The sequence below is a fragment of the Lotus japonicus genome, chromosome 1 (genome assembly GCF_012489685.1).
Source record: "Lotus japonicus ecotype B-129 chromosome 1, LjGifu_v1.2".
In the NCBI taxonomy this organism is placed as follows: Eukaryota; Viridiplantae; Streptophyta; class Magnoliopsida; order Fabales; family Fabaceae; genus Lotus; species Lotus japonicus.
This window is the reverse complement of record NC_080041.1, coordinates 12,460,605-12,477,997: the sequence shown is the minus strand read 5'-3', so window position 1 is coordinate 12,477,997 and position 17,393 is coordinate 12,460,605. Positions and strand designations below refer to the sequence as shown.

The following is a 17,393-nucleotide window of genomic DNA, read 5'->3' as shown; positions in this document are numbered from 1 at the left end:
TGGCTAGATTAGAGACAATTAGATTGAAGAAAAATCAACAATGAAGCTAGGCTTCCCAGTCTTTCTGCGAGAGAAGGCAGTGGACTTGGTTTAGTTAAGTTCTATATTGAGCATCATTCAAAATTTGGTTCACTTGTTTCCATTTTGTCAGATGACAGTGAGAGAGGCTCTCAACTCCGCACTTGATGAGGAAATGTCAGCAAATCCTAAAGTCTTCTTGATGGGTGAAGAGGTCATTCAATTGTCCCATTTATATAACACTGAATTTTTTAACCAAAAAATGTCTATTTCTTACTTCATTTTTTGTTGTATTGAAGTGCAGGTTGGGGAATATCTAACCTTTAACCCTTCCAGCTCATGTGATGAAAATAACAATCGTTTAAATCAGAGGTAATTTCTCTGTTTATAATGTTGTTGGAATTGTTATCTGTTAAACTAGGTTTGGATTTGCAGAGAGTTATAAGAGAATGTTGTTTTTTTAATGGAAACTGGTATGTTCCTCCCTGATTATCTGATGTTTGATCCTATTGTTTTTCATTATTACAGAACATGACATATATCATGATAACAATGCCCCATTGGTTTCTGAAAAACCTGTGTGGTTAATGAGACGTTTTCCTTCTGATGTAAACCTATTCTTCCCCTTTCCGGTTACTATGTTGTTACTTTCCCTACTTCTTTTGCTTACTGTCGTTTTCCTTTACTTGCAGGAATGATTTCATTCACTTGGAGGGACAACTTCTTAGAGGTATTTTGGTTATGATCTCTTATGTTTGTTAATGGTTATCTGAAATTTTCTAATTGTAGTAAGTTTACCCATGACTGAACTAAGATCCTCATCTTTCTTTCACTGCAAGTAGTGACTTTCATAAAATGTGGAAGACTGTGATATTAGGTTGTTACTTGCAAATCAGGGTGTTGTATTTTAAAGATATATTGATCCTGTCTCATAAATTTTAGGATGAATAGCTTTGGCAATAATGATTTGTTGCAATTATCATATTACCTAATTCCTTTACTCCTCTTTTATCTGGAGTTGCCCATACGGGTGTTGAAGTTCATGAAAGTTAGTATCAGTCATATATCATGAAAAAAACCACTTACAAATATGTGCCATTTCTTTCTATTTGCTCTCTTTATTAGCTTAGTTACTTCACTCAGTTTTTTAAATGAATCTTATATTTTCTACAGCTCAAACTGTGTCCCAACACACTGCATGGTTCCAATCCAATTAATGTGCTTTCACTGAACAATCACATGTTCTTAGGACAATTTCATCTTGAAGTCAAGAGTCACTGAACGATCATTGGTATATAAAGGATCTATAACAGCGTCGAGTCCGACGCCGTAGTTGGAGGTTGATCGGTGACATTGCAGAAGTGTCCTGCCTTATAATGTTGAAGAGGAACCGTTGCTGAACACCGTTTAAACCTTCCACCTCCATCTTTTCCATGCCGCCACCGCCAAGTTCCAGTGAACAAACTCTAGCTTATTTTCCAGGTTTCAATTTCGATTTCTTAGTCCTCTTTCTTATTACTTTAGGTTCCATATCCAATCCTCACAACACACTGTTATTTTCAATTCAGATTCTTACTCCTTTTATTTTGATTTCTCAGTCGAAGTCGCATGCTTTGCTTCAGTTTCAACTTCAGTTTAAGTTCTGACTTATTACTTATTAGTTTAGGGAAGCTAAATTAATTATCTATACTGCTTTTATAATGTGATCCTTTCATTCATGAGCAAAATGGTTTCTTCAAAAAAATTAGAAAGCATGTACTAAATGCTAAATTTTAGTCTTTGATTTGAGATTACTTTGTCACTGGAAGAATGGAAGAATTTTTCATGTCGCTGGTTATCTCTCTTTCCAATTATCTGAAAACCGTGTTCCAGTTCAATATGTAGAATAATAAGAGAAATTTTCTAAGTACAAGATTGTAAGCAATGTTTCTTACTTTGACTATGTTCCATGGATATATTGCAGGTTATAATTGATTCACATCCTTTAATAGTGGCTTTACTTGCAGCTTTGTTATTTGGTGAGTCAGTTAGAGTTATTAGAGCTGCTGGGCTTTACTTTGTGTCATAGTAGATGTTATGTAATCATTAATATTCTCTCTCTCTTTACCCCGCCCCTTCTGCCTTTTCAATCAATTCTATGATATGTATAGTCTGAACTTCCCTCCTTCTGCCTTGTGAGAAAATTAATATGATGTATATTGTCTGAATTTCCCTCATCACGCCATTTTTTTTTTCGTTTTGCAGTTCATTTTTCTCTAAAATTTTCCGCCTTAGCTGTTTTTCATGCATTGAGTCTGTTACTTGTTCTTATTTCTTTTTTGGATTTTGGTTTTTGGGTGGCGCAGGTGTGTGATTGAAGCCACTTGGAGGATTTATGTGTTTTGGATCTAAGATTAGGTTTTGATTTAATGTCAATCAAGTTCTTGGTTTCTACCTATGCCCCCTGATCAATAATGACTAAAAATATCTAAAACATTGTCTGGGTGCAAGGATAAAATGATATATGGTATTATTAAATTAATTTGTGAATGTTAGTAGTGATGGTTTTGTTTGTTTTTTAATAATAAAATTTGTACAATATTTTTTTCCTCATATTACTTATGTAGTTGCATCTCTCATGAATTAATGAGATCCAAATCTTTTATATGCATTTCAATATATGATTTCTATTGAATCATTTGGTTTCTATCACTGGAATTCAAATCATTGTCTTCCTCATCATCCTAATAAACTTATGATTGTTTTCTTTTCCTTGAAAGTTAGATTTGGGGTATGAAAATGTGCATCTGTCAAAATAAAGACAAATAAGCATATTGTATTTAGAGACACCACTTAGAGTGAAGTTCCCCCATGTTTAAGGTAGTTCCTCCTATATGAAAGTCAATGATGAGTCATAAGATAATCTACCTTCCATTAATATCAATTACTTTTGATCATTTTTTAATGTTATACAAATAAATTCATATTCAGAAAGGTCCTACAAATCTTACACACTTGGTTATTAGTTGATATGGTGACATTGATCATCTGTTGCATGACTATATTGCATGATGGTAAGCACATTCTAATGCATTTCCTTAAAAAAACATAAACTTGCTTTAGTTTACTTTTGATGGGATCTATTTACACTCTTCACATGGGAAGTAAATGTGTATATCAGAGATAAAGAAGCAATGAACAAGTGTTTTAGTATGGCTGAATAAACTATTTATCTTATTGAACACTAGAACCTTCAAATATGGTTCATGTGATGCTCCATCCTTGAGAGGCACATTATTTTGCTGTAGTGCTTGAGTTTCTTTTTTTGGTTCCTGCAGTGTATTTGCATACTCAAATCTTTTGGACTACAATGATTCTGGAAATGTGAGCTCATTACGGAAGGTCGACCATTTTCCACATTAAGGTAAATTTATCCTCCTTCCCACAGAGCACGCTATAGTTTTTCATTTTTTTTTTAATATTCAATTGCTTTTCTAACATTTTACTTGTGCGGTTGTGTTTATTAGCAGTAGAGAAAATGCTAAAAGGAATGCATGTATAGTTTTATCATCCTTGACATGATGAGGTATTATTTTTCTTTTTTTAATCCATTCATCTTTCCCCCCTTCATTCTGTCACAGTGATCTTAGAGTTTTGGCTTCCTGCATCAAAACTTGACAGCGAAAAATTTCAAGGAATGAACATTCTTTGGTATATTTGAGTTGGTTCATACGTGGTATTTATCTTAACCCAATTATATCAATCACATTGAATCAAGAATTTGAGTTGGCTCGGTTTTATTTATGCTACTGTATTGACCATTGATTTGTCAATTTCCTTAAACTGAATTATTGTTATTTGGTTTCTTTCTCTTTCTGGTGTGAGTATTTAACTTTAATTAAAGCAGCTGTTAGAATATTAGGGAACATTAACACAAGAAGATGTTAGGGGAATATGCTTTTCTTTGGTTATTGATATGTTTATATTTTAAAAATATTCAACTAAGTACCTTTATTTAATTTATTCAGCATTACAGTAGGGTAGGTTTCTGCCTAACTGTAGGTTAATCAAGGACTATTACTTCATGTGACTGATAACTATTGGTGTATAAGTTGTGGCACTTTGTGGGTGGGGTGTGTTAAGTGCATGATATGAGAAGGTAGAAAATGACAATGAAACTGGACTTAGTTTATTCACTTCAAATCCAATAAACTAATTGCTTTTTGCCACCTGCTCATTTTGATTCCTACTAGTGGGTGGGTTAAATTACATGGACATATGTGAAATTAAGAATTCTCATCTGTGATTTGAATTCCCTCATTGATGGTGGGGTGAATATTAATCCTTGGACCCATATTCTATGATGCCAAGGAGAAAAAAGGACTGAAAGAGGGTTGATGCTGTTGTCTTTTCTTTTCTTTTGCTTCCCCATTATATGTTTTTATTTATGTGATTGGTTGATAATTTAGATTATGCTATTTTATTACACTATTTGAGTGGTGATAGCCATCTATTGTTTTAAGTATAAAGGTTTATTTGGCATGCAATAGTAGGATTGGAGTATGAAATTTTCTATGTTGTGACTTTACACCCTCTCTTTTTTCCCTAAATGGTATGTAGTTCATAATTCTTTGTGGCTTATTTCTTCAGTAAATTATCATAGACTCTATTTACATTGAAGCTGACAACTATTCTGTTGTTTCTTTTTCAATGGGTCTTAGTAACAAAGCCAGAATGACAAGGTAGATCTCATCCATTGTGGCTGGGGTTGATTAAGTGAAGTTTGAATTTGAGAGACGTGTTATTTGGGTTATGTTTTTATTTACTTAGTATTGGGATTGTTTTTGTCAGGATTACTAGGATTACTGTTAGTGGTTTTTAAGTTGTGGTGTTTTTTTCATGTTTATTTTATAGTTTCAATAATGTGTATTGTTTCTGAATTGGTTCTTAGTAGCAAAGCGAAACTGAGAATAACAAGGTATATAGATCTCTTCTCTTATGATTTGTTTTCTTTAGTTAGTAGTACCTAATCATTTAGGTCGACTATATATTGTCAATGATTTTGTTTTTGTATCATAGAAGAGATTGAATTGAGCTTTTTTTTTTATATATTTAGATTTTGCTCCTTCGAAAGACTTTTTGTATATTTATTAACTCGGTGGTGATATGAAAAAAATAAAAGAGTTTAAAAAAATAATTTAAGAAAATAAAAAATAGAAATGAAACATAATAATCTAATTTTGTTTTCCTCATGTAACAAAAAAAAATCTAATTTTGTATTTAGAGATATTAGATGAAATATAGTGAACAATAATTAAAATAAAAAACCAGTGAAATTGAGTTGCATCTGTTCAGAATCATTATTTGTTAAGAGAGGAGGATGGAGTGTGAGTCGACCGTGTTCTCTCCACATGGAGAAGGCAGCTCAAAGCCGCCGGACGACGACACCCACGCACAACGAACAAGCTTCAGAGACAAACTCATGGGGGGAATCCCAGCCCCTCCTTCACAAAAGTTTGAGGACCTGATTGAGAATGGAACTATGAAGGTGATTTACGTAGATGATAATCCACTGCTTCCCAGAATAGTAGTGGAGAGAAGGGTGATTGATGATATGTGTTCCATATGGACGAATGCACTGGTCGTTGCGTTATTGGGGAAGCGATTGGGATACAAGCTGATGAAGGCAAAGCTGACAAGCCTTTGGAAACTCTCTGGAGATTTTGATCTGATAGATGTAGACAATGGCTTCTACATGGTGAAGTTTGACAGAGATGAGGATAGAGATAAGGTGATGAGTGGCGGTCCCTGGATGATTTTTGACCACTACCTTGCGGTGGCGACCTGGAGCCCGGAGTTTATTTCTCCAGCAGCAAGGGTCAAGAAAACTCTGGCATGGATACGCATTCCGGGGCTGAATGTAGCCTTCTACAATGAAAGTTACCTGATGTCAGCCGCCCGGGCAATTGGCAAGCCAATTAGGCTAGACAGAAACACTCTCAGGGCAGATCGGGGCAGGTTTGCAAGAATTTGTGTGGAACTTGATTTGGATAAGCCTGTGGTGGGTAAGATTTGCCTGGAAGATTACTGGTACAAGATTGAGTATGAGGGTTTGCATGTGATATGCACCAAGTGTGGGTGCTATGGCCATAGAGCTTGTGAGTGCAAAGTGCAGGACAAACCGACGCCGAATGGCAGTGTTTCGCCGGTGTCGGAAAAGGTGGCCGGAGCTCCGGGGGAGAAAACGGGGAACGATGGCCAGGTGGGGCCCATGGAGGATCAAACGATGGAGGGGACGTTACCAAAGGAAGCCGTTACAGAAGGAATTAGTGCCAGCAGACCAATCATTGATGATGCGATTCAGGTTGAGAAAAATGGCATTAACCCCAATAATGGGGCCGAAGGGGACCCACATGGGCAATGGTTGACGGTTACAAAAAGAAAAAAGCAAAACAAGAAGAAACCCATTGAGCACGTGGCTAAGGTGGCGGCGGAAGTGCTACCAGTGAAGAAGAAAGGAAACGGAAGTCAAGGGAAATTAAGAGTTAATGATGAGAAAGTTAAGGCTCATGATGTTATGAAGAAGCATAACGGAATTCAAGGGAAGAATATTCCAGCAAGTCAAAGCAATGATGAATGCATAATTATTGGGGAGGCTTTAAAAGGGAAATCTGTTGCTTCCCCAACGCCTCAAATTTTCCAATTTGGCAGTTCTAGTGGGCCCACCTTGGATACGCATAACAAGAAGCGGAGGCTAAGGGGGGATGATTGGGATCGAGTGATTTCAAAAGGGACAAGCAATGAAATGCAGCGGGACCCACTGCAAATTCGAAACCAACACACGGGTGGACTGAGTGAGGACGTCATGGAGATGTCAGTTACGATGGTAAATGACTTGAAGCTCATTAATGTGGCATCCGAAACAGGAGAAAGCCAGGAAAAAAATTCAAATGTTATCAATGATGAACGGAATCATTGAAGCAGGGGCCTGGGGATTACTTCCCAACCACATTAAATTTGGTTTAATGATTGGGTTTGAAGACTTTAAAATTTTTTCTTGGAATATTAGAGGAGCCATGCATGTTCATGGGAAGCTTCATATTTTATTATTAGTAAGAGGCCTGACGTGGTGATTCTGTTAGAAACTAAATGTCAGTTCAGGAGAGCAAAGAGATTTTGGGACTCCTTGGACTTCATGCCCATTCACATTGAAGAAGCGAGAGGTTTCAGTGGAGGCATTTGGGTACTTTCAAATAAAAAATCAAATGTGTCCTTTCGTCTGGTGGATGCCCATCATCAGGTGGTTTCTTTTGAGATTTGGAAAACGAACCTATCATGGGTTTGTAGTGCAGTGTATGCTTCCCCTGTCCCAGCTCAGAGGGAACTGTTGTGGAGACATCTCTTGGAATTGAGGACCACTCTGGTTCTGCCTTGGCTGCTGCTTGGTGATTTCAACGAAGTTATTCTTCCCTCTGAGGTTAGGGGAGGTGACTTCATTCCAAGTAGAGCGGATTCCTTTGCTTCGGTGTTAAACAGATGCAATTTGATTGATCTGGGAGCTGTGGGCAGAAAATTTACATGGTTCAGGAAAATGAACAATAGACTCATCTTGTCCAAACGTCTAGATAGGGCAGTGGGGGATGCTGATTGGAGAGTGGCTTTTCAGGATGCTTTTGTGGAGGTCTTGAATAGAGTTCACTCGGACCATAGTCCTCTACTCCTTCATTGTGGCCCTGCAAGGACATATAATCAGGACCGGCCATTCCGATTCCTTGCTGCATGGTCGGATCATGCACATTACCAAGCAGTGGTGGTAAATGCGTGGAGACCTGGGGAGGAGGACATATACAACAAACTCAATAGGGTGCGAGAGGCTTCTCAAGTATTCAACAAGGAGGTATTTGGAAATATTTTCAGGAGGAAGAGACATGTGGAAGGGCGGCTAAGGGGAGTTCAGAGGGAACTAGACTCCTTGGTAACCTCGGACCTTATCATTTTTGAAGCGGAATTACAAAGAGAATATAGGAGCATCCTGAAGCAGGAGGAGCTTTTGTGGTACCAAAAATCCAGGGAAAGCAGAGTTCGATTCGGAGACCGCAACACAGCATACTTCCATACTCAGACAGTTATCAGAAGGAAGAGGAGCCAGATCCATCAGCTAAAAATTGAAGATGGTAGCTGGTGCTCGGATGTGGAGGTGCTCAAACAAGAGGTCCAGAGATTCTTTTTGGACTTATTTGCTGCATCGGTACCTATCCAAGGTGCAAACCTTACCCATGATCGATTTCCTACATTACCTGATGAGGCGAAGGCTTCTTTGGTGCAACCTGTTTCAAAGGAGGAGGTCAAGGAGGCTTTGATGGGGATGAAATCTTACACAGCTCCGGGGCCAGATGGCTTCCAACCATTCTTCTACAAGAAATATTGGAATTATGTTGGAGATGCTCTGTGGCAGTTTGTGCAGGAAGCTTTCCAGGGAGGGTCAGTAAGAGAAGAGGTTATGGAAATTCTCTTAGTGCTCATACCAAAAGTTGATCATCCAACTAGGATCAAAGAGTTCAGGCCCATTAGCTTGTGTAACGTCACTTACAAGATCATTACTAAGGTAATCGTCAATAGGCTTAGACCTTTTCTTAATAACCTGATTGGGCCATTGCAGAATAGCTTCATCCCAGGCCGTGGTACTTCAGATAATGCCTTCCTGGCACAAGAGATCATTCACCATATGCATCATTCCAAGGCAAAAAAAGGTGCTCTAGCCTTTAAAATTGACCTGGAGAAAGCGTATGATAGCGTCTCGTGGGACTTTCTTGAGGAAACTTTAATGTATTATGGTTTCCCCGAAAGGACTATCCATCTTATTATGAGTTGTGTCACCTCCTCCCAAATCTCTATCCTCTGGAATGGGTCTAGGCTCCCTAAGTTCAGGCCGGGGAGAGGGCTCAGGCAAGGAGATCCCTTATCGCCATATCTGTTTGTGCTTTGCATGGAGCGTTTGTCGGTGTCTATACAGCGTAGTGTAGATGATGGAGCTTGGAAGCCAGTTCGGATTTCACCGGGAGGGCCACCAATTTCTCATTTATTTTTTGCTGATGACGTGCTTCTGTTTTGCCAGGCAAGTACAAACCAGGTTCATCTTCTTGCAGCCCTTATGAAGTCTTTCTGTGATAGCTCCGGTCTTAAGATTAACCTCCAAAAATCTAAGGCCATCACCTCAAAGGGAGTTAGCACGGAGATTCGGGCGGAGATTTCAAGCATCGCCCCCATCCCTTTCGTGAGAGACTTGGGTAAATACTTGGGCTTCCCTCTTAAAGGGGGGCGTGTGATCAGACAGAATTTTGATTTTCTTATTGAAAATATTCAGCGGAAGCTGGGCACTTGGAGAAGGAATATGTTGAATTTAGCAGGACGAGTATGCTTAGCAAAATCTGTGATTGCCTCAATTCCGACATATTCTATGCAAGTGTTTAACCTCCCTCGGAGCGTGACGAATCGCATTGATAAAATGATGAGATCCTTCATTTGGTCTAGTAATGGGGGCTCGAGAGGATGGCATCTTGTTGGCTGGGACAAAATTGTTGAAACAAAGGAGCAAGGTGGCTTAGCGGTGAGAGATTCCAGTTTGGCGAATACGGCACTCCTGGGCAAAGCAATTTGGAGTATTTTACATAAACCACAAAAATTGTGGGTGGAGACAATGAAGCATAAATACACTCGTAACTCTTCTGTTTTGCAGGTGAAACCTAAGGGCACTGACTCGCCAGTGTGGCGGGGAATTCTCAAGGCCCGTGACCGTTTGAGGGAGGGTTTCAGGTTCAGGTTGGGAACCGGAGACACATCCTTGTGGTTTGGTGACTGGTGCGGTGATGGCGCGCTAGCGACGAAGGTACTGTACGTTGACATTCATGACCTTGAGTTATCTTTAAGAGATGTTATTTCGCATGGGAGCTGGAACCTGGGCAACGTCTACACAACTATCCCAGATGAATATCAGCAGCGTCTCCAACTCATTGAGCCTCACATAAAGCCCAATCAGCGTGATGTCTGGATATGGGACGGTAGCAGTTCAGGTTGCTACACGGTCAAGGAGGCGTACGCTTGGCTCCATCGACGACAATACCCGCTGGCTGTGCAGGGCAATTGGAAGTGGGTGTGGCATTTGAAGGTTCCGGAGCGGGTGCGTATGTTCGTCTGGTTAATACTTCAGAATTCTATCCAGACAAATTCGTATCGTTACCGATGCAATATGGCAGCGAACGCAAATTGTTCCCGGTGCTCGGCGGTGGAAGAGGATGTACTTCATTGTTTAAGGGACTGTCCCCATTCACGAGAGATTTGGCTGCGAAGTGGAGCTCTGTCTTGGCAAGGTTTCCTGGTGAACGATTGCGGTGAATGGGTCCGTCATCATGCTCAAGGCAGGTATGGGATCCAATTTCTGGCGTGTTTATGGGGCATATGGAAGTGGAGGTGCAATATGGTTTTTGAGGAGTCTCCCTGGTCGGCTAATGAAGCCTGGCGTCGCATCTGTCACGAACATGATGACATGGTCAGATTCATGGAGGGTGGTGACGGGATAGAAGATGATCAACGGATGCTCAGAAGTTGGAAACCACCGCCGGAGGGATGGGTGAGCCTTTGCGTCGACGGCAGCTTCAAAAGTGAAACAGATTGTATGGGATGGGGTGGCATCTTTCGCGATTCACAGGGCCAGTGGTTGCTTGGATTTCATGGGTACCAAGATGGTGGAAATGCTCTGCAGGCTGAGGCTTCTGCTCTGGAACATGGGCTGAAAGTGGCGTGGGGAAAAGGCTACAGAAATGTTATTTGTAGTGTGGATTGCAGAGACCTTCTTCTGGCTCTACAGGATGAGGATCGTTGCCAATTTATGCCATCTTTGAGGACCATTCAACAGCTCTTGCAAAGGAGTTGGAGGGTTACTTTGGATAATATTCCTAGAGATTGTAATGAACCGGCGGATTGGTTGGCAAAGAGAGGAGCAGCTTATCCTTTGAATCCTTGGTGCGTGATAGAGGCTCCCCCTTGGGACTTAGAGACCCTAATTTTGAGGGATCGTTTGAGCTCGGTGTAGTTGTTTCTTTGTTGTTAGTTTTCCGATGGAACGAAAAAAAAAATAAAAAACCAGTTCGTATATCATAATTACCTTGCATAGCATTTATAATTAGAATAAACCAAATCTAAACACAAATTTCTTATCAAAATTAATTGCATTTTTATATGATAAAATTAATTATGTTTTGTATCTATTTGAATACAAACAAAAAAAAATATTTGTCACGTGTATTTATTTTATTCATTTTTTATATTCTACAATAAGTAATTTAGAAACGAAAAATATTAAAATTTCAAAAATGAAGAGGTATGGTTGGATTTTAAAACATTTTAGTACGATGAAAATATATGAATTAAATTAGATCAAATTGTAAATTATACATAATATAATATCGTATATTCTTTTTTATTTGGTAAAAATATATAGTATCCGTGCATCGATGCACGGGTAACTACCTAGTTTTGTACATTTGCTTTAATTAATTAGTGAATTCTGTTTTGCAACCTTTTGAATGCAGGTTAATACTCATTGCATAGGAGGGCTTACATGTAAGAGCATGAGCAACAATGACTTTTAGATTTTAATTTTGCCAAAGATGGTGAGCTTCGTGTAATGCATTAAATTATGTGAAAATGTAGCTTCTTTTTTTGGTTTCCCAAGGTATCCCACAGCCGACAGTCATGAGACTAATCCTCCGAAACTCTGAGATCACGTTAAGTGGGTAGGCCTCTCCCAACAAATGCTTCTTCATACGCACCACCCAGGAATCGAACCCTGGACTAGATGTTTAAGGAGGCCAACTATTCTAATATTTTTTACTTGAATTTTAGACGAGGACTCCCATCAAGGGCATAAATCTTGAGATTTAAACAAAGGATCTTTAAGGAAAGGATTTTCATGGATTTTATTGTTAAATGCAGGCTCTTTGTGCACTATCAAATGAGCTACATCTCTATTGATGATTGTAAGTGAAGTTTCTTGGAAAATTGAGATTCTTCTGGTGGGGAAGGTGAGTAACATGTGAAGCTTAATTTCTAATAGATTGTTAGCACATAGTAACATTTTTGGTGACTTATTAATTATATAACATTAATTATAGAGCATTTACTATTGATTGCATAGGCTAGTGAGTGTGTTGTTTTTGTACTCACACATGGATTTGATCAGATAACGGTGCAAAAAAAAAAGGGTCATGGACATACACACATATTTATTGGTTATAGAAAACGAAGTTTGGTGATGTAATTCATACTCTACTAATAAAAAAATCGGTCAAAACTATGATTTGGAGATCTAAGCCAATTCAATGCATGTGTTGTTGTTTTCTTCAAAGTTTTTACTGAATAATAGTTAGATGGTTCAGAGCATAAACATTAATTTGAGGAGGAAAATGGTGATGTTAATATAGAGTTTAGAGAGAATCCAGAGGACGGGGTGTCCAAATAATTGAATATAATAATCCATTTGTTTGCAAGTCAGTTTAATCCAGAATAATAATCCATCTGTTTGCCATTGTTTCTGGTAGAGGAGGCTTTAATATAGAGTTTAAGGAGTAGGTAGAAGATGCTTTAATATAGAGTTTAGGAAGTATTTGCTTCGAGAAGTGGAATTGCCCGTTAGTAGAAGAGGAATATTTTGTAATATATATTAAGCTCTTCACTTGAATAGAGACTTATAAGTTTCATTATTTTTATTCTTTAGTAATTTTTCTATTTGTCTCAAATAATAGTTTTATATAAAGTGGGATGATATGCTACATAGTACATACATCTCCTTTTCTTGGATTTTTAATCTGAAATGTATACTGAACTAAGAATATACTGACATTTAAAATATAACATAAAAAATTACATTTTTGGTTAATTTTTAGATTCTTACTATAATAATATCACAAACAAATTCATCAACAAAAATGAAAATTTACGATATCAAATTTCACCGTGCAACGCACGGGTAAAAAACACTAGTTGAATCAATTTAACCATTCTAAACACTATTTCCATCAAAACTCACTTATCAAAATAATCCTTTTCATTCAAAATTAAGAAATTCCAATTTTCTACCTCTTTAAATCCTAATCTCATATCATAAAAAACCTTACGAAATTGATAAAAATTAAGCACATTTTTTTCTTTTAAAATTGTATCATATATCATGCTAATCATAAACTCTAAATCAATTTAAAAGAAAAGAAAACAAAGATTTAACGATTTTATTTATATAAAAATTGAGAGACAAGACTTTCTTAATTTTAAGTTTTTAACAGTAAAGAGTATTTTTTTTGGATGATATGAGGGTAACACGTGGCAAAACCTTCTAGAAAAAAACCTTCCTTTAGTATATTACTAGCGGAATCACCCGTGCAAGGCACGGGTGACTTTTGTCATATTCCGGTTTTTAGTTGCTTTTGAAATAATAAATTATTTTTGCAATTTATGTTAAAGTGAAAAACAATTTTGCATTTGTAAATAAACATGAGTTAATTAATTTTGCATCACGTACTCTTGTTAGGGTTTAGTGGAATTATCCGTGCCCTGCACGGGTGACTTTTGTTTAATAAAATTGTAAATCTAAATGTCGTGTGACACTACATATTTTTTTTTTTACCTTTTAGTAAATACATTTTAACAATGTGTTTTAATATACCGTCACATTTTTTCTTATTTAATTATGATACAATTGAATTTGTTCAAAATTTGAAAAATTAATTATAGTCAACTTTTGAACATTAAATCTTATTATAATAATGTTGACTCGTCAAGTCTTATTTCCCACCACACACATTCCACGAAAAATCACCCGCCCACCTTCCATTCTATTCTTAAACTCAATCATTCCTCTCTCATCCCGTAAGAACCTCTTTCTCTCTCTTCCCACCATGGACCGCGGCGTCGAAGCCGTCTTGGCTGCCATCGACAGCTTCACTTAGTCATTTCACTTATATATTATTCAACACTCGCATTTCACTTATAAATTATTCAACACTCACATTTTCGGTCAATGTGTGACTTTTTAAAAGATTTTTACTCACACTTGAATTCTAACACCGGGTGAATGAAGAATGAAGGGTCGGAGAGTCGCAAAACAGTGCAGTGTACTTGAAGTTTAACCTCAATAGCCAATAAGATTGGGCTCCTTTCCCATTTTTTCTATATCAGCCCAATAAAAAAAGAATACTGACAGGTTTTTCCTTCAGTTAGGGTTCAGTTCAAGCTCAAAAATCTTTTGAGGCATAAAAAAACTCAAAAATCAGAAATGGCTTCATGTTCTGCAACCCAGCGTTGAGGGTAGCTTCCAGGTCCCTCACAAATCGTTCTAGAACCTTCGTTCAGAATTATGAAGTAGGTAGGAAGGTACTTAAGTTAATTTGTAAAATCATTGCATTGATTAAAGATTATTGACTGATTGGAATACTGTTAAAAAAAAGCACAATCAAATTGGTAGTTCAAAACAAAATAGATTGACAAATTGATTTAAATATGAAATAACCAAATTTAAACGCCATTTAATTAAATGAAATTCGTTTCCTATTTTTAAAGAAAATTTTGTTTTTTTATTGATTCCAACCGAGATGGATTTTGTTAAAGATTAAAAAAAATATCTAAAAGTTTTTTTTAACTCAACAAATATTCTAACAATTACTATTATCTAATTTAATTAAATAGGAGCATGACCCACTCTATTTCAAATTTGTATCTACCTTAACTTGGGATTCTATTTGAAAATATATCAAAGAAGCAGAAACAAAAATACATCATAAATAATCAAAAGTTATAAATTAATATTTTAAATACGGAATTAAATAAAAAAATGAAATACCAATATTGTTTTTTTTAAACATGAAAATATTTTATGTAAATTTTTACCCTAACTATTTTGTAATTTATCAAAAAATTTATATTTTTTAATCACTTTGTAATATTTGGAAAATATTATGTTTGAGAAAGTTTCACATTAGATAATTAGAGGAGTGTTTAGCATTTTATAAGTGAAAGATCTCATACATCCAAAAATGTGGTGTCCAATCCACTTGTGTGATTTGCTCATGCTAGCTATTGTTGGATACCTAAAATTTAAATATTTAAAAAGTAAGAACTAAAATTTAAATACCTAAACAGCTTTGGACTCAACTCAGTCTAAATCAAGACTTAGAAATATGTGGCATTCCACACTTTCCCGTCTAAATCATAGACCACACTTCGATATAAAAACCCAAAGAGAAATTATAAGAGCAAGTAAACGAATTTAATTTAATTTTAATTCTCAATCTAAACTATATTACGCCATGTAATTAAATGAAATTAGTTTTTTTTTTAATTTTACTTTTTTATTGATTCCAACCGAGATGGATTTTGTTAGAGATTAAACAAATATTCTAAAAATTACCTTTTTTTAATAGTTGTAGATAGATTTAATAATAGGTGCATACAAAAATTTTCATGTTTACTACATCCAAGATCTCAAGTAGATGATTTTTGAACGTATCAAATTGGCGATTCAAATTTGATTAAGTAATATTATTTTTATTAAAACTAATCATAAAAAAGAAACAATAAATTTTAGGCCTGCGGGTGCTTATTTTTTATATATGGTTTGATTTAGGAAGGTTAGTGCATGAGTGCATGTTTTGTTGTAAAGGGATGGGTTGTTCCTCTTGAATATTGGTTTGTTCCCTTGCCTATCTAGTGATTGTAGTACTCTTTTTCTTTCATTGGTTTTTTCCCATTGGGTTTTTCTTTTGAAGGTTTTAATGAGGTTCAATCTCTAGGTGTGTTTTGGCATGGGGACATTTATGCCTTTGTTGGTTTGGTCTCTATCTAATACATTTCTTTTTGTTATAAAAAAAAGAAACAATAAATGTTTTTGAAATTAGAAAGATATAAATTTTATTTTTTTAATCAATATCATTAAATTTTGCAAACTTCAAAATTTAACCACCACATGGTCCACCAAACTTAAATTTTGGAACGTGATCAAATAAATTTGAACAAATATTGTTTGATTCTTTTTTTTTTATATCATTATTGTTGTTATGTGTTTACCAAAAAAAATTATTGTTGTTATTTTCGATCATGATAACATTTTGAAGTAAATTTGAAATTTTTACTTGTTTACCTTTTCATGAGTTATAGCCTTTTTTTTAAGGTATGTCATGTTCTAGCTAATTAGAAAGCATTAGCATTCAAATGAGGTAAGTATGAAAAAAGAAAGAAAGAAATTTATAAGAAGTAAATTAATGTAGCATAATATACAATTTTCTTAATAATTAAAATTCATATTGAATAGTTCAATAGAGTAGTGGATTAAAACCAACCTAAAACAAAACAAACCAAATGTAAACACTGCTCGAAATCCTAAACCACTGGATAGACTATAGATACATCAACAATATTTGATTCTATATGTTGAAACTTGAAACAACATATATCCCCTTCACGGACGTCATTCGATGTGCAAAACTCTTTCCACCCTGATCCAAACTCCAGGCTCTCCTTTCCCTTCAAGACTTTGCATGTATGTTGAGTACCAACTTGATCTTTTAGTTGAAAACCAAAAGAGTTGTATTAGAAAAAAAATTTCGGGCAATTTGTTTTTGAATTGTATACGTAGGAGGCATAAAAATAGTGAATAACTAATAAGTATAAGAAAATTTGTATATTTTTTTGGATGATATGGGAGTGACACGGGCAAAACATTCTAAAAAAAAACTTCTTTTAGTATATTAAATATAGATATTGATTGATTTGGAAATATATTAAAATCTTCAAAAGTATTGGAGAGATTTTAAATATTAATTTATTATTTTAAATTAAAATTTTATTGCATATTATTGTCTAATTTTATTATATTTTAAAGTTTTTTCTTTATTTATTTTTTTCAAAAAAATATTTAATCTCAAACCTTTAAGCAAAACTTTCTTTTTAACATTTAAAGACATGTGACTGTAATTTTAAATTTCCAAATATTTTTGCATTATCAGATTTTAATTTATGTTCGTCCAAGATTTAAAATTTCACAATGTATTACTTGCCACTGAATATGTTATTTAAAGCAATAATAAATACTGGTTTTATTCATTATTATAATTATTAATTCATTTCATATAAAATAAAAAAATAGTGGAAATTTATATTTGATTCATATGACATATATAATTTTTTTTGACGGAATATGACATATATTCTCTATTGTTTTAGAGGGAAACAAAATGATTTTGGGGCACCTACGTGGTATGGGATAGGAGAAGAAATAAATTTTTTTAATATATAATAATAGAGTCACGGTTTGAATGAATAAATATAATATTGAAAAAAAGAAAAGTAAA

At 35.5% G+C, this 17,393-nt stretch overlaps 1 protein-coding gene across 11 annotated transcripts; it reads left to right on the top strand.

The window, feature by feature from the left end:
• Positions 1-160: 160 nt before the first annotated feature.
• On the top strand, positions 161-6,996 carry LOC130733681 (uncharacterized). 11 transcript variants are annotated; one of them, XM_057585914.1, is made up of 10 exons: positions 161-232; positions 323-390; positions 547-626; positions 711-748; positions 1,192-1,500; positions 1,982-2,036; positions 2,364-2,415; positions 3,336-3,421; positions 3,639-3,733; positions 4,719-6,996. In XM_057585914.1, exon 10 carries the CDS (start codon positions 5,378-5,380, stop codon positions 6,974-6,976), a length of 1,599 nt encoding a protein of 532 aa, XP_057441897.1. In that variant the 5' UTR covers positions 161-232; positions 323-390; positions 547-626; positions 711-748; positions 1,192-1,500; positions 1,982-2,036; positions 2,364-2,415; positions 3,336-3,421; positions 3,639-3,733; positions 4,719-5,377; the 3' UTR covers positions 6,977-6,996. The 11 variants fall into 11 exon arrangements, with proteins under 11 accessions (XP_057441897.1, XP_057441894.1, XP_057441896.1 ...); XM_057585911.1 differs by lacking the exon at positions 3,639-3,733 and adding an exon at positions 3,528-3,583; XM_057585913.1 differs by lacking the exon at positions 3,639-3,733 and adding an exon at positions 3,525-3,583.
• Positions 6,997-17,393: the final 10,397 nt, after the last annotated feature.